Source organism: Neofelis nebulosa, chromosome 9 (genome assembly GCF_028018385.1).
Source record: "Neofelis nebulosa isolate mNeoNeb1 chromosome 9, mNeoNeb1.pri, whole genome shotgun sequence".
Lineage (NCBI taxonomy): Eukaryota > Metazoa > Chordata > Mammalia > Carnivora > Felidae > Neofelis > Neofelis nebulosa.
In genome coordinates this window covers 32484032-32500314 of record NC_080790.1, presented here as the reverse complement: position 1 = coordinate 32500314, position 16283 = coordinate 32484032, and the positions used below count along the sequence as shown (strand labels likewise).

Sequence of the window (16283 nt, the reverse complement as noted above, 5' to 3'; positions counted from 1 at the left end):
TATATTGGCTTGAAAAAGAGCCAGATTATTAGCCCAAGGAGCACCTAATAAATATCTCCTTCTAACTCTTCTTCCCTGCACCCTAGTACTTATCTCATTGTGAAGGAATTATCTGAGAATTTGTAGCCTCAACTTGAATTCAGGCCTTATTTCACATTCAGAATCTAACGTAGTGTTTGGCGTGTAATAGATAATATATATTTCTAAACTATGACTCTTAAAATTTAAAAATTAGCCCTGACACCTTTTCTAAGTTTCAACTCTATGTTTTTGTTTTTTTTTTTTATGTTTATATATTTTGAGAGAGAGAGAGAGTGAGAGCGAGCAGGGGAGGGGCAGAGAGAGGGGGAGAGAGAGAATCCCAAGTAGGCTCCATGCTGTCAGAGCAGAGCCCGATGCAGGGGCCCCACCTCACAAACTGTGAGATCATGACCTGAGCTGAAATCAACCGTTAGAACCTTAACCAACTGAGCCACCTAGGCACCCCTCAACTCTATTTTTTGTCACTAATTTTACATTTACAGTTGAGCATCTCAATCTTACCAGGTAAGAGACAGAATCATTTACTTCGACCTAACGTTAAAACCCTCCCCCAAGTAACCCTCATACCTCTGTTATGGCAAATGCTATCACCCTCTTGGGACCTTCTCAGTTGTTTAAGCCTATTTGTCACCCATTGTCTACCTGTTTCCTCACCCCACGGACCTTTAAGTCCACAGTCCAGTGATCTTTATGTTCTTTGTCTTCTGTCTTCAGCATCCCTGGCCTCAATTCAGGTTCTCTTGTATATGTTATTGCATTTGTTTTCCTAAATAATATCTCCATTCCTATCCCTGTGACTTGTCACCCTTTAAAGCATTCTAAAATGGGGTGAGGGGAGTGGGAGGTTGGGTTAAATAGGTGATGGGTCTGAGTGCACTTGTAATGAGCATCAAGTAATGTATGGACTCGTTGAATCACTATATTGTACACCTGAAACTAATATAACATTGTAAAAAATAACCAAGTTACACTTATACCAAAAAAAATTTTAATTCTAAAATATATTCAAAATAGTAGCAATTAATACTCTGTGGGCTCACTGTGGTAAGGCACTGCTGACTTTTATTTTGTTTTGACTCCATAACAGCCCCATTTTGAAATAACCTCCTCAAGGTCATTCAGTGAAGGGACAAAGCTAGGAATCCAGGTAGCCTGACTCAGAGCTCTGCTAGGCTAGGCTGCATGACATCCTGGAATTCTCTGTCATTGTGTTATATATGTCTCCATCTGATTCTCCTCCTCTGGTGGATGGCCTGGTTGTCGTCTTTTTGAGCCAAGGCCTGCTTTGTGTTCCTTTCCCAGAGCTGTTGGTCTACTGAAATGTGAGTGGTGATTATGAGGTCAGTAAGCCAAGGAAGTGGATCTGATGGATAGTTCAGACAAGAAGTCTTCAGGGTAAAACTGAGAGCTGGTACAGAGACCAAAGAATCCCTAAGCCACACACCCATGAAGGATGGGCTAAGAGAAGGGTGGTCTGAATGTACTGTCCATTTTAGCCTTTACCTGCTCCCTACTGTGCGATGCTCACATGGGTGAGTGCTTTAAGGCTTAGGGCTAAGTGGCCAGCCTGGAGCGTACGACCTCCCCTTTATTTCTTTGGCTAACTCCAACACATTTTTCAGGATTTACCTTTAGCATCCGTCCTGTATCTTCCTGCCTGCATTCCTGCCCCTCTTCTGTGCTTCTCAGTTATGTGAGACTGCCTGAGGGCAGGCACTGTGGCTTTTCTTCTCTGTATTCTGTACCACTAGAATTTAATAATCATTGACGCTAAATGCATGACAGGGAGGCAGATTTGGGCTTAGCATAAGATAATTTTTTAAAATTTATTTTTGGGAGACAGAGAGAGTGGGAGTGGGGGAGGGGCAGAGAGCGGGAGACAGGATCTGAAGCAGGCTCTGCGCTGACAGTGGAGAGCTGAACGAGGGACTCAAATTTACAAACCAAACCGTGAGATCATGACCCGAGCCAAAGTCAGACACTTAACCGACTGAGCCCCCCAGGTGCCCCAAGAGAAGTTTTAAAAAGTATACTGTAAAGCAGAGTACAGATTAGTGGCTGAGAGCCTTCATGTCTTACCCTGTTCAAATTTCAGCTTTCTATTACCTTGGGCCAGCTTAATCTGTCTGTACCTCAAAAAATGATATTATGTCATTAAGTTGTTGTTGAGAATTAAATGAGATAATACATGGAAAATACTTGGCTCAGTTCCTGGCACCTCATAGGCACTAGGTAATGCTAGATATTACTATTGTTTTTATTATTGTTACTTTGCTCATTCACTAGCACTGTCTCATAACAAGGCGGGTTGCTTTTGGAAGCAGCGAGTTTCCTTTTGTTGAAGGTATTCAGGTAGCAGTAAAGACAGGATAGATGCTGTAGAAGCAGTTCTTAAATTGAAAAAATTAGATGACTTCTACGGATGCTTTTAATCACAGAAAAGGGAAGCTATTTCTCAGATTCAAAGAAAGTGTGATCATTAGTGTTACTTCTAGCAAAGTTGAGGAGCATTGGAATAGGAAAAACAAAGACATCGGATTTGGCATCTGCATGTATCTATATTACAAAGAACAAAATATTTTATTCATTGTGAGCAGTTAATTGCAAAAGCCCTTTTATTTATGCTGTAACCCATATGGCAAATCAGGCCCTTACACGAAAATCAATCCCTTTTCAAAAGGACTAGCTAGCTCGGCCCTGCCAAAATGGAACAAACAAAACCTTAAAGACTGTTTCAGTCCTACTGAAATGTCTTTTCCCTTTGAAAGAAGTCTATTAGTGATGCAAATGCAAAGTTATCTGCACAGATGATAATCCTAGCGAACAAAACAGTGAAACCATTATGAGGTTCTCTTGCTGAGAATTTGGCTCCCCCGCCCCTGTTAAAAAGGCAGAGAAAGCGAGTAGAGCTGATTCCTATTTGGGATAGTTTATTAGGTCTGCTTATCTGAATCCTGGACTAATTATTCTTATGTTTGGCTTAAGGGGGCCAAACAATTCTCCAAATGTGGACAAGCTGAAGAAAGGCCTGCAGTCTGGGTCCCTAGCAAGTGCCTTAAACAGGCAAAAGCAGGAATGGAGTAACATTTATATTCGGGAGTTCAATTTTCAAGATACCAGAACCTTAAGGTAAGATCTAGCTAGAAGAAATCCAATGATAAGCACTCATGTGGGAGTAATTTAAGTGATGTGCACATGTCACTCATGCTTTAATTAAAACAAAACTATTTGTATGGGTGAAGAGACGGTCATTTTCCACCACCTTCTCTTCAATAGTTACTCAGAGTAAACAACTTCTTTGAGAACTTAATATGCAATCTTCCTGTGGGCAAAAGGATTGAAATGAGAAAAATGAGGCAGTTAACTGTAACTGGCTTGACTATTATTTATTACACTTATTTTATCCTTAAGAGGTTTGATAAGACCTAGTTTTTCAGGAGTCATCAGGCATTAGGGAGCACTAGTGGTTAGAAGGTGTGGTACCTATGGATATTAGGAAGGCATTTCTGAAGCAAAGTAGCATTGTCAAAGTGGCCCTCACCTACTTGGTTAAAGCTTTTGGACGTGCCTAGTGGACGGTTTATTGAGAACAGAAAATTAACTCTCCATGTCCACACGCTTTCTTGAACAGGTATTAACAGGTGGAGCCGGTGTCCACAAGACTGGATGCGATGCTCACCATCTGGGTCTCACTCTGGGTGGGGCTTTGGGTAGGTACACTAAAGAGCTTCCGGATCAATCATGTGTTTACATTTCAGGCTCAGGATGGGTCTTGTTCACACTCCACCCTCCACCACCTTTCCTTCGCAAGGTTGCTCACAGCTTGCACTGTCCCCGCCCGGGTCTTTGATAATCCAGGCGTCTCTGGTGAAGAAGGTCAACCACTGTTTTAATTCTGGGCTCTGCCAGCTTCCCACGCTCTCCACTCGGGCTGGTGAGCAGCCGCTCAGCGTGTTTTTCCCCCAGAGCTTCCCACGCCCTACCCACTCCACACGCCTCCTGGCTGCCCTCCAGGCCTGCCCTCTTTTGCAGCCAGGCAGGCCAACTCCAGTGTCGGATATCTAATCTAGCAAGGCTCACTTTTCTCAGGGGCTTTCCTCAGGGCCACCCTTTCCCCGCAATCTCAGAAGGTCTCTGGTACTCGGCTGTGTCTTCTGCGTGCAAGTGCTTCTACAAATAAACTGGGGCTCCTGGCTGTCTTGCAAATTAAAACTTTACTACCTGCTTAAGGTTGGGACGTGATACAGCGACATCAAACTTCGCTGTTCAGGGAATCAGAAGCGAAAAGGAGCTACTTTTTTCCGTCCCACTCCCCGCGGCCCCTGGGACAGGCACACCTTCCCCGCAAGGCTCGGCCGCAGTTGGGCGCGGGTCGGCAGCGCAAGAGTCCTGCTCGGGACGAGGGTCCGGTGCTGCCGGGCCGCCCGCCCACGCCCGGCAGGCGCGCGGAGCAGGAGCGCGCACGGGGCCGCACGCGCGCGGGGCCGACGAGCGCTCCCTCCGGGATCGCGGCTGCGCAGTCGGGCCGGAGCCGGGAAAAGGGGGAGGAGGGTGGAGGAGCCGGAGTAAGGGGAGGGGGAGGAGCGGCGAAGGCGGAAGCCATGTTGGAGTTGCACCCCGAGCGAGGGGCTGCGAGCGTTCTCCTCTCCTTGTGGGTGTGACCCGGGTTCGGCTGGCGGCGGACTGCGGGGGCGGGGACGGTTAGCTGGGTCGTCGTCCGCGGCGGCGGCGGCGTGAGAGGAGCGGCGGCGGCCGCAGCGTGGAGCCGGGCGATTGTGACCGCCGGGGGAGCAGGGGGCCGGCCGCGGCTCCCACTCTCCGTGTGGCCCCCTGAGCGCCCCCCCTCCCCTGCCCGGGAGGGAGGCGGGGGGCACCCGGGGCCCGCCATGAACCCCGGGTTCGATTTGTCCCGCCGGAACCCGCAGGAGGACTTCGAGCTGATTCAGCGCATCGGCAGCGGCACCTACGGCGACGTCTACAAGGTAAAGGCGAGGGGCCGCGCGCCGCCGAGGCCGCGGGGTCGGGACCCGTCGCGGGGAGGGCGGGGGGCGCCGCTGCTGCCCCCTGGGCACCCGCGTCCGCGCTGTTCCTCCGCGGGAGGCGCGGGCGCCCCGGGAGCAGTGGGGGAGGCGGAGGAGGAGCGGGCGCCCGGGGGGCTCTGCTGCCTTGGAGCGAACAAAGGGCCAAACGAGTCACCCCGAGACCTCCGAGCCCTTACCTGAACCCTCCCCTGGACGCGCAGTGCCCGACTAAGGCTGGACGCGAGCGGGCCGCTCTGCTTGTTACAGCGCGGAGAGGGTCTGGCTGTTTGCTGCATTGGCAGGGTCAGAGCGACGAACCAGACGGCGGGGGTTTGGCGTATGTCAAACCGGTGTCCATCAGACGGACCCGGGACTGCCCGCCGTGGGTCGGGCACTGCTGCCCACCGGGCGGGCGGTAGTTTGGAGCCTGGGCAGCCTCCGCCCACAGCCCCCCAACCTCTGGCCTCTTAGCATCCGCATACCAGTTTTCTTTTAATCTTCCAAGTATTGACTTGGGTCAGTAAAACAGATCTAGTTAGTATAATTTTTTTTCCTGTTTTGGAGAAAAAAAGCAACTTTGTTTTCTCCAAATTGAATTGGACTGTGGTGCCTTATTAAACTTGTTTTTGTCAGTGACATAGAAGATTCAGATTCTTTTTTTTTTTTTTTTTTAACGAATACTCAGCAAGGGTATTGGTTTGACTGGGTTAGAATTCAAAGTCCATTAGTCGTCCAGCTTTCCTGTTGTAAAGGTACCCCTTGTAATGTGGGAGATAAATCACCCTTCCGTGGCCAGCTCAACTCTTGGCCTCATAGAGACTGCCAAGATGGGGATAGCGCCAAATGTGGCAGCAGTCTTGATTTATTTGTGTATCTTCTTACTGGTGACTGACTGAAGTACAACTCCTGTTTCACATAACATCAGAGGATGCACAGAGAAACTTAATTTTACTTTGGAAAGTTTCGTCTTAACTTTATTTTGCCCACGGATGGCAACTCACAGGACAGCCAGGATTCTGCATTCGTCTCCTTTTGTGGATGATTTGCTTTCCGTCATCACCAGTCTCATCAGTTTTTCTCGTGAGATAATACAGGCGTTTTGTGCACACCTGTTATCTATACGGTACTGGGCATCTAAGCACTTGGGTTGTAGCAGAAAAAGATAGACATGTTCCTAAATCTTACTGGGAGTTTATCTATTTTGGGGAGGGGGCAAGAAGACCATTAAACAACCACTTAGATAATTATTTTATTGCAGTTTTATTTTGTGCTGCCCAGGAGAAAAGAAGATTAGGATTAGGGTGATGAGAGCACAGTAACAGGAGGACCTGATCTCTGGGGAGTCAGAGGCAATGGGGAGAGAAGATTATGCCAGATAGAGGCACATAATCTGCAAAAGCTCTGAGGCCCCAAGGAACAGGGGGAAGATTTGAAAGGCCTGAATGGCCTGAGAAGCCAGAGAAGGAGGGTGGCCCTAGATCATACAGGCCCCTTAGGTCTTATGAAGCGGTCAGATTTTTCTGTAGGACAATGGGGAGCCATGGTAGGGTTTTCCGTGGAAGAGTAAAATTAGATTTGTACTTTTAAAAGATCTGCCTTACTGCAGCGGAGATCGGAGGGGAAACAGTTAGGCAGTTAGGCAGCCATTGCCACAGTCCAGGTAAGAATGACCATTGGCTGTGTTTTGGAATTGGTGTGATTATGAAAGTTGAAGTGAATGGATCCAAGTAGATTAGAGCTATTTAGGGGAATCTAGTTATATTCAATTGAAAAGGTGACTAAAACTTTACTAGTGTGTAAGTCTTAGGTGGCAGTGTGTACAGTAAGTTCTTTTCAAGAATAATTGGCCATGTATTTACTATATTTAGAAAAAACAGCTGGTAGTTAAGCCACATGATTAAAAAGAAAAAAAAAATTAAGGCCTATAATTTCCTAAGGACTTCTAAGTGCAATACAGGTATAAGTTGATTACTCGTCATCTGTTTAAAGTAATGATAATGAGAACTAACATTTGTGGAGTGCTTATTCTTTGCTAGGTTCCGCTGTAAGGTTTTTCCGTGTATTAATTTACTTACTGCTTACAGCAACCCTATGAAATCGGTGCTGTTATTAACTCCATTTTGCATTTGAGGAAACTGAGGCACAGGGAAGTTGCGGTAACTTGCCAGGGTGGGTAAGTGGCAAAGCACAATTCGAACCTTATCCTTTAGAGACTGCATTCTTAACAATAGCAGTACTGCCTCTATAAAGATAGGATATGAGCAGGTAATGTCTTACTGAATTTTCCAGTGGAGAAATCAGGGCACACCTTTTAGTTCAGCATACGTGTTGTAGCCATACTCTGTGTTAGAGTGGATCTTGAAGCAGTAGTCGGAATCCCTAACTCCTACTGTGCAGCCAGGCCTCTTTGTTTTTGTAGAGTCTGCCAAGTGGACACCAGATAATAGATGCTTGATCCCTGCGCCAGACTTTTCCAATACCAGGGGCCCAAAGCAGAAAACTCCATGTGGTTTTTGGCATTGTACGCCCTGCTTGCTAAATCACCCAAAGCTTAAGCTGTTTGTATTTTTGTCTGTAATCACGTCCACATATAAAGATAAAAGATTTTTTTTGTATTTGTTTGGCTGTTTTAGATTTTTCTTAATTGTACAAACTGTGTTGATTAGAGAGGAGTACATAAGAGGGTTTGTTTTCAAAAGCCAGTGTGTATAATGTGCTCCTTAATTTGTCAGTTTAGGTGCTAAAAATGGAATAATCAGATTAAATAAGTTAGAGACTTAATTGTTTATAGTCATTCTTGGAAGGTGGGTGCTTCAAGGGATTTTTATTTTCAAACTGTATCCTAATGTGATAACATGCTTGTTTAAGGTGGCATGGTTTAGTTAAAAAGCACTGAAGTAGAATGTGGAAGACCTGGAATTTATTAGTTGTGCAGCCTTGTAAAATCATTTGGCCTCTCAGCTGTTTTGTTGTGAAGGTGTTATTACCATCATATGCCTGTTTATGGTGTTAGATAAATGACTTGAGTTTTACCCAACAAGTTTTCATTTTTTCTAGGCCAAAAAATACAAGTATACATTCTCTCTGCACTACCTTAAAGTACGTGAAAATAGAGTTAAAAAAAAAAAGTCATACTTTTAAATGTCCTGTAACTGTATGGACTTTATCTGTGAGATGAAGTATTTGTAGCATCAGTTACCTAGGGACCTAGGAGTTGATAACTAGAGAGCTCAATGACTGGGCCTCAGGAGGTCCTCTGACATTAATAGGTTTAATGTATGTATATACATATATATATATGTATATATATGTGTGTATATATATATATATACATATATATGGGTGTTCTTTTGGAGAGATGGCTTATAGTGTTCATTACATTTAGAAAAAAGAGAAGAATGAACAATCTATAGGTTTGTCATTTCAGAGAGTTCTCTTGGAGAAATTAGGTAGTTTACCAGATCACATTATCAATGTTTATCAACATTAATAGGATTTTCACATGCGTTGTACTATTTTTTCTCAGGTAGCTTTTTCAGTTCGTCATATTCCTACACCATGTCTTGTTGTTTTTCTACATTTATTGCTAGAGAGAAGCAGAAGATACTAAAGCTGGAGATAGGGTAAGGCAAGGATGTTTGAAGGACCAGTCTTACTGTGTCTGTAAGGAAGTGTCTCATCTAGTCTCATGGCTTAAGCTTGATCCTGTGAATGACTCCCAAATGTGTTTCCGGTTCGTGCTTTCTCCTGAGCTCTAGCCCACTGTCTCCACCTGGCCTCTTTCTTTACAGAGCACATCTGCCTCCAGATGGGCCTTTCCTTATATTCCACTTCTGTCAAAAGCAGCCCCAGTGTTGGCAGTTTGCTAAGGCTTGGGGCCTTGGAATCATCTTTTATTCCGGACAGGACTTTGTAGGCATTTCCCAAAATGTGTCTGGGATGCTCCAGAGAAAGCACTACTATCAGTATACCGAAGACTGAGACATCATGTGGTAAAGAAACCTGTTAAATGTTGCTTAACCCAGCAAACTCCAAACTTGCTTGACTGTGGGATTCTTTTTCTCTGTAATCCATATTGCTTGTCCTTAGAATCAGTGTCCTGTAGAGAACATGCTTTGGAAATGTTGATATTGATTTTATCTGTGTGTGTTTGGAAGCCATTCCCTGTGAAGCAGAGGCTGCACTGTTGCTAAGCATCGAAGTAGCACTCACATGGTAGTCTGGGTAAACAGACGGAGTCTCTATGAAAGCTGATAGGAGCAAAACGGAAGATTGGGCAGTGAAATCAGAAAATTCATTTGTTCAAGCATTTAGTGAATTGTGTTGGCTTATTTGTAGCTCTGTATCTTTCAAGGTGTTCTGATTAATATCCTCAAACACTATTTCTTTCATTATACTCCGTGTTTATAAGATTGGAAAACTCAGTTCTGAAACCTAACTTCTTTTGAGGAACATGAATACCTTAAGCATGGAGAAAAGAATAGCTGAAGGAAAATAAAGCCTGGTTGTCTAAGGCTGTGCTTATTTTTTACTTAAATGGAGGACAAAGTCTAGGGGGACCTGAGGTCCTAAACTTCAGAAAGGTGGTTTGAGTATTTAAGGTAAAATTAAGGTAGAATTTTCCAGCATCAGTAGTTACTTGAGATGGCAAGTGACAGTGGGACAGATTGTGGGATCATTTTTCTTGAGAGCTTTAAAAACAACAACAACAAAACCCAGGTTATCTGACTTTGATATGGATCTGACTCCCTAAAGGAGGTGCTTACCTCCAAGGTTTAATATGTATACATATTTACTTGTGACAGAACATTTAATACATTATTTTGTATTGAGAGCGAATAGTTGGTAGTTCTCTTTTGAGAGTACACCGAACAACCATCCTACATTGAATAGCAATACTGTGAAAGGAAATGTGTTAGGGACTGTGAGCGGAGTAGCAAAAATGACAAGATTTGGCCCTTGGTATTTATAGGGACGTAGAATGTGGACCTACTTTTAGCTATTATAGTTTTGAGTTCAAAACCTTTTTGATTTTTTCTTTTCTATTATATTAAATCTCTTACTGGCTGAGAGATTGTCTAGACACCATAATCTGGACAGATGACTTCTCTGTAGCTTAGTAAAGTGGTTTAAGAGCTGGGTTCTGTCTGGAGTCAGAATACCTGGTTTCACCACCCTTAGCCAATTACTTAATCCTTTTTTCTCTGCCTCAGTTTACTCAGCTGTAAAGTAGTGATGCTTAGAAAAGGGCCTTGTACTCTGTGCCTCTAATCATTAATTGCTTCTAGTATTATTTATTACATATTTCTTTTGCTACTGGCCTAACCTACCCTGCTTCTCATGCTCCTGCCTCAGGGTTTTTGCACTTGCTGTTCTGGGCCTGAATTCTGCCCTCCCCCGATAGCTATATGGTTTGCTTCTTTGTTTCCCTTGGGTTTCAGCTCACATGTCACCTTTTAATGTGTCTGTTCCTTACCACCTTATAGGAAACCACCCCATTCTCTTTTTTTTAATGTTTTATTTATTTTTGATAGAGTGTGAGCAGGGGAGGGGCAGAGATAGAGGGACAGAGGATCTGAAGCGAGGTCCGTCCCAGTAGCAGCAAGCCCGATGCAAGGCTCAAACTCATGGACAGCGCCATCATGACCTGAGCCTAAGTCCCACACTCAACTGACTGAGCCACCCAGGCACCCCACCCTACTCTTAATTTTCTGTCTTTAATAGGGATGCATCCAGATTTTGTAGGGCCTGAAGTTTATATAGTTTGGGGGGGGGGCCCTCATTAAGTAAATAAATAAAAATAAAAAATTTGGTATAAAAGTGAATATTTAGAATGAGAAAAGATGTCCCAACAAAATGTTGTAACCTTAGAGTCAGGTCCTTTTTTGAGATCTCTGTAGGCATTTACTCAGAAGTGGTCTCATAAGATGCTCCCTGTTAGCATCCTGTTACTGGTCACCTTCTATGTTCTGCATGTCCCAGTAATTCTCAGCCCTCACAGAGGCGAGTGAGGAATCCTGAACTTGAAGTTCTGTTAGCTTTATAGAAAATTCACCCTCTGCTCTCTTCCTAATTTTCGTTTTTATTATGACGTTTGTCACCTTCTATTTAGTTGTGTATTTCCTTTCTCTTCCTACTATAGTGTAAATCCAGGAAGCTGGTGGTTTTGTTTTGTTCACTACTGTGCCCTAGTGTGTGACATATTAGACTCTCAGTACATATTTGTGGAATGAATGAATGAACTGACAAAGGGAACAAACTATATGCTATGTGAGTTTAGAGAAAGGAGATCATTGTTTCTGGTTGGGAGAAATCACAGCAGGTTTTACAGAGAAGGTAGCATTGGGCTGGATTTAAAGTTCTGGCAGTAGTGGGTACAGAATGAATTACGCATTGTAGATTATTATTAGGCCTAAACTAAATCAGTAGGCTTAATGTGAGTATCTTTTGCATGTTAAGTGGTGGTCATACCTATTATGTGCATATGAAGATACTGTCATTTTAAACTAAAGACTTTTAGTGACTAGTGAGTATATGGAGCTGTTATGTATTGGTTTTATTTTGTTTTTTAATAGAATTAAACTGGGCTTTTAGGAAAGGATTTTGTTTACCAGTACCAAAAGGCCTTAGATTCAAGAGATGAAAACATGCTATTTTCTGCTTTAGCTTTGTCAGTCTTTTTTTTTTTTCCTGGAGGATGGATGCCACGTTTCAGAGTTCCAGGCTGCCTTGACCTGAGATTGTGGGTTTGGATTCCTAGTGTGACAATGCATTGCTTATCTTAGTCCTTAAACTCTGTAGGAGAATTTTAGATTTGACTGTGAATTTTAGTTACGTTTAAATAAGACTTTTATTTTGTTTGAAGTTTTGTTAGAAGTTTGAGATGGTCACCTACCTTCTCCTGCTCAAAAAATCTTCTCTACATTGCCTGTGGACGAAAGTGCATCTTTTTAAGCCTAACATTAAAGGCACTGTCCTTTTTGCCCTCTGGCCCCTAAGAATGAGTTAAGTTTAGGTAGCTGGGAGGGGGCAGGGAGAGAGAAGAGGCTGGCAGAGAAGGGAATGGGGCGTTGGTATTCCCAGGTGTATGTAAACTATAGGGGTAAAGGCTTGGGGACTAGAAGAGAGGATTAACTAACTTGGAAGGCTTGTGTTGGGAGCATGGAGAAATAAGATTTGCTAGATAAGGGAGGGCCAATTTTAAACTTCTTGGAAGCTAGATAAAGTTATTTAGGTATGAAGTGGTAGCTGTAAAGGTTTCTGTACAAGGAGTAATGTTGAAAGTGCTCAAGATTATTCTGGCAATCATGAAGAAAATGGATCAGAGAGGAAAGATGGAAATATCTGCTAAATAGAATCTGTGATTCTTGAACTTTTTAGTTTCAGAACCCGTTTATGCTTTTAAAAGTTATTGAGAACCCCAAGCTTGTTTGTTGTATCTATTGCTATTGACTATCTTAGCAGTTAGACATAACCGAGTTTTAAAAAATGCCAATTTATTAAAAAGAATAAACTTATTACATGTCACATAAGTGATATTTTTATGAAAAATAACCATATTTCCAAACAAAAATTTAGTGAGGAGAGTGACATTGTTGTACATTTTCCAAGTCTCTTTAATATTTGTTAAATAGAAGACAGATTCTCAATTCTTCGTTTATTCTATTGGGATATTTTGTTTTGTTGACATATATAAAAAAATCTGATCTCTCATGTATTTGGAAAAGGAGAATATTTTAATAGCCTTTTCAGATAATTGTGGGTATTTTCCTCTGATTCTTTTCCACAACTTGACAGTTCGTACCTTCTTAAAAGTTAGTTATCATGTGGAATCCAAGACCATATCAATGAAGCTTTCTTACTCTTATGTTAAAAGTCTCTTCTTGGGGCGCCTGGGTGGCGCAGTCGGTTAAGCGTCCGACTTCAGCCAGGTCACGATCTCGCGGTCCGTGAGTTCGAGCCCCGCATCAGGCTCTGGGCTGACGGCTCGGAGCCTGGAGCCTGCTTCCGATTCTGTGTCTCCCTCTCTCTCTGCCCCTCCCCCGTTCATGCTCTGTCTCTCTCTGTCCCAAAAATAAATAAAAAACGTTGGAAAAGTCTCTTCTTGGACTTAGGTGGATTTTTTTTTTTTTTTTTTTTGTAACATCATGCATTGGTCATTTAGAAAATAGAGATTATTAACTGAGTTATCCTGATCTTACCAAAGTTTCCATATTTCATTACACAAGGTCAAAAATCATCATTCCTCTTGATGGAAAAGCTTTTTTTTTTTTTTTTTTTTTTTTAAGTTTATTTATTGAGAAAAGGGAGAGAGGGGCAGAGAGAGAGAATCTCAAGCAGGCTCCGCATCAGCACAGAGCCCGATGTGGGGCTTGAACCCACAAACCGTGAGATCGTGACTTGAGCCAAAGTGAAGAGTCGGAGACTCACCTGGCTGAGCCACCCAGGCGCCCCATTGGCAGAAAAGTTTTGAGGTACTGATGGTAGATAGAAGTTTTCCAAGATTCATATTTCTCTCTGAAAGTACTAAATGTATCACTTGCAATAAATACTGTTGGTTTTTTTCACTGAAGTGACATTCATTAGTTCATTTTCAATAAAATTTCAAATACTTAAGCATGAATGACCAGTTAGTTCTTTTAAATAAAAAATGGTGTTCTGTAGAAAAAGTGGCTAGTTCAGTTTGCAACTCAAAATCACACATGCTGTTCTTTGAGACAACCATTGTACTTTGGTATGCAGTGGAAGTGTTTTGTGGATATCATCAAATAGAATATTAAAATGACTTGTATTAAGGGTTAAGAATTAATAAAATCAATAATTATGCTTCAATAAAGGCATTCTTAAGTGAAACTGGTATTTTGTTGTTGTTGTTGTTGTTTTGTTTTGTTTTGCTTTTCCTTTTGAGTGCATGGCAGTGAAAAATATGGTGACTGGTAGTACATTGTGGGACCACTGCTTTGATTTGTGCCAAGGCACCAGCAGTTTTATCACCATTGCTTTTGCTTTTTTAGTGCAAATGTCAACATGGTAAAAGGAGGCAAATAACATTTTCATATTATGAAAATCATCTTGTCCTTTCAAACCCTCAAGATAGGGACTCTCAGGGATTCACAGAATTGTGCTAGAATATTATATGGAATAAGCTAGGGGTGAGGTACGTAGTGATGGAACAGACAAGGTGAGAAGAATGGCAAGGAAGGAACTGATGAGAAGCATCATGAAGAAACATTTGATGGGGCTTCGTGAAGAAATATGAAGATGGAGAAAGACAATTTAAAGAGGACATCAAAAACTTCTTTTTTTTTAATTTTAAGGAGGCTCCATGCCATGGTGGGGCTCGGACTCATGACCCTGAGATCTGGAGTTGCATGCTCTACTGATTGCACCCCAGGACTTCAAAATTTTAAGCTTGAGGAGCACATAAAATAGTTGTTTGAGCCAATTAGTAGTGGGAGAATGATGTCAGTTACAAAGACAGTAAAGGTGAGAGGGAGGAGCTCAGATGGAAGTAGGGATCTTTTACTAGAAAATAGGTATCTGTGAGATTCGTCGTCGTCGTTGTTGTTGTTTGCTGTAGTTTCTCTGAAGAAACACTAATAGTGACTTTTCCTTTTTCTGTGGAGTGTAACAGTTCTTTGGCAGTGTCTTTAAGACTAATGAAAATTGGCCAGGGTCAGTACCTTTCTCCCAGCGCTTAACTGAGGGATTACTGGAGGACCTGCAAAGATATGTCTTCCTGTTGAACCGTGCTACACATTTGAATGGTAACTAAGGTAGGAATTAGTGGAACAGTAGAATATGGACTAGATATTTTTATTGTGCCATACATTTTAAAAATTTTGTTTTATTCTTACAGCATATACATTATGTATACATCCACATCGTTAATAATTTTAAAATGATCTAACTCCCAAGAGATAAGAGATACTCTTAGTATTTTGATATATTTTCTTCTGTTTTTTTAATAAGCAAATATTTTACAAAGCTTTTATGCTGTTATGTATTTCTAAGGTAGAATTAGTCTACTTACAGGGAAATGATTCGATCTTAGTGTTCAGTTAGCAGAGTCTTAACAGGGGCGCCTGGGTGGCTCAGTCGGTTAAGTGTCCAACTTCAGCTCAAGTCATGATCTCACAGTCCGTGAGCTCGAGCCCTGCGTTGGGCTCTGTGCTGACAGCTCAGAGCCTGGAGCCTGCTTCAGATTCTGTGTCTCCCTCTCTCTCTGCCCCTTCCCTGCTCATGCTTTGTCTCTCTCTGTCTCAAAAAAATAAAAAACATTAAAAAAAATTTTTTTAGAAGAGTTTTAACATACAGAAAACTGCATAACCCACACCCTTATTAAGAAAGAACATTTCCTTAACCTCAGAAAATTCCCTCATGCCCCTTCCCAGTCTCACATCCCCCTCTCCCATGGCAATCACTATTCTGATTTCTGTCAGTGTAAAAGCTTTTTTAGAACTTCATGGAAATGAATCACAAGTGAGTTGCCTTAGCACCTTTGACGATAAATATATGGGGATATTCTGGCTTCTGTTGTGTTCTGTTGAACTGTATGGCTGTACTTGTACCAGTGCATCACAGTCTTGCTTACTATTGTTTTATGGATAGTCTTGGATTCAGGTAGTGAGTCCTCCAACTTTGTTCTGTTGCTGTTTTTTTTTTCCAAAACTGTTGGCATCTATTTTAAGTCCTTTGTTTTTTCCATGTGAATTTTAGAATTGCTTTTCAAATGATATAAAAAAGCCTGCTGGGATTTTGTTTGGGAATAATTATAAACTCACAGGAAGTTACAAAAAGAGTACAAAGGGGTCTTGTGTACCCAACACCTCGCCTCTCCCAGTAGTGACATCTTTATATGACTACAGTGCATTATCAAAACCTGGAGCTCGATTGGCACAGTGTGATTTAACTAGACCTTGGATTTCACTGCTTTTTGCATGCTCTCATTTTTACGTGTCTTTGTGCATAATTTTGTGACATTTGATCATGTAGATGGTCCGCTGGGATTTTACTGGGATTTGGTAGGATCTGCAGCTCAATTTGTGGACATTTGAGATCTTAATAGCATTGAGTCTTCTGATCTATGAATATGTCATTTCCCTCTATTTATTAGATCTTTGTCTTGTCAGTGTTTTACCTTTCTTTTCTTTTTTAACTTCTAAATTTTATCCCTAGTCTTTTCTCCTAACATTGTAGTAAAAGATAACTATTAACGTA

General features: G+C 42.3%; 1 protein-coding gene and 1 long non-coding RNA gene across 6 annotated transcripts in view; one reads left to right on the top strand and one right to left on the bottom strand.

Moving 5' to 3' along the window:
* The window catches only part of LOC131484663 (uncharacterized), a 35602-nt gene extending 30094 nt beyond the window's left edge, over positions 1-5508 (bottom strand). The window contains exon 1 of the long non-coding RNA XR_009248376.1: positions 5261-5508. This is a non-coding gene — a long non-coding RNA (uncharacterized LOC131484663). The remainder of the gene's footprint in view (positions 1-5260) is intronic.
* Positions 4651-16283, top strand: part of MAP4K3 (mitogen-activated protein kinase kinase kinase kinase 3) — a 209286-nt gene continuing 197653 nt past the window's right edge. For 4 of the 5 annotated variants that reach the window (XR_009248374.1, XR_009248373.1, XM_058683127.1 and 1 more), the window contains exon 1: positions 4653-5024. Coding sequence is in view for 2 of the 5 variants with exons in the window: in XM_058683127.1 (XP_058539110.1) it covers positions 4929-5024 (96 nt within the window). In the remaining 3 variants the exon portion in view is untranslated. Of the gene's footprint in view, positions 5025-16283 lie in introns of all 5 variants that reach the window. The other variant, XR_009248375.1, reaches the window with a different exon arrangement.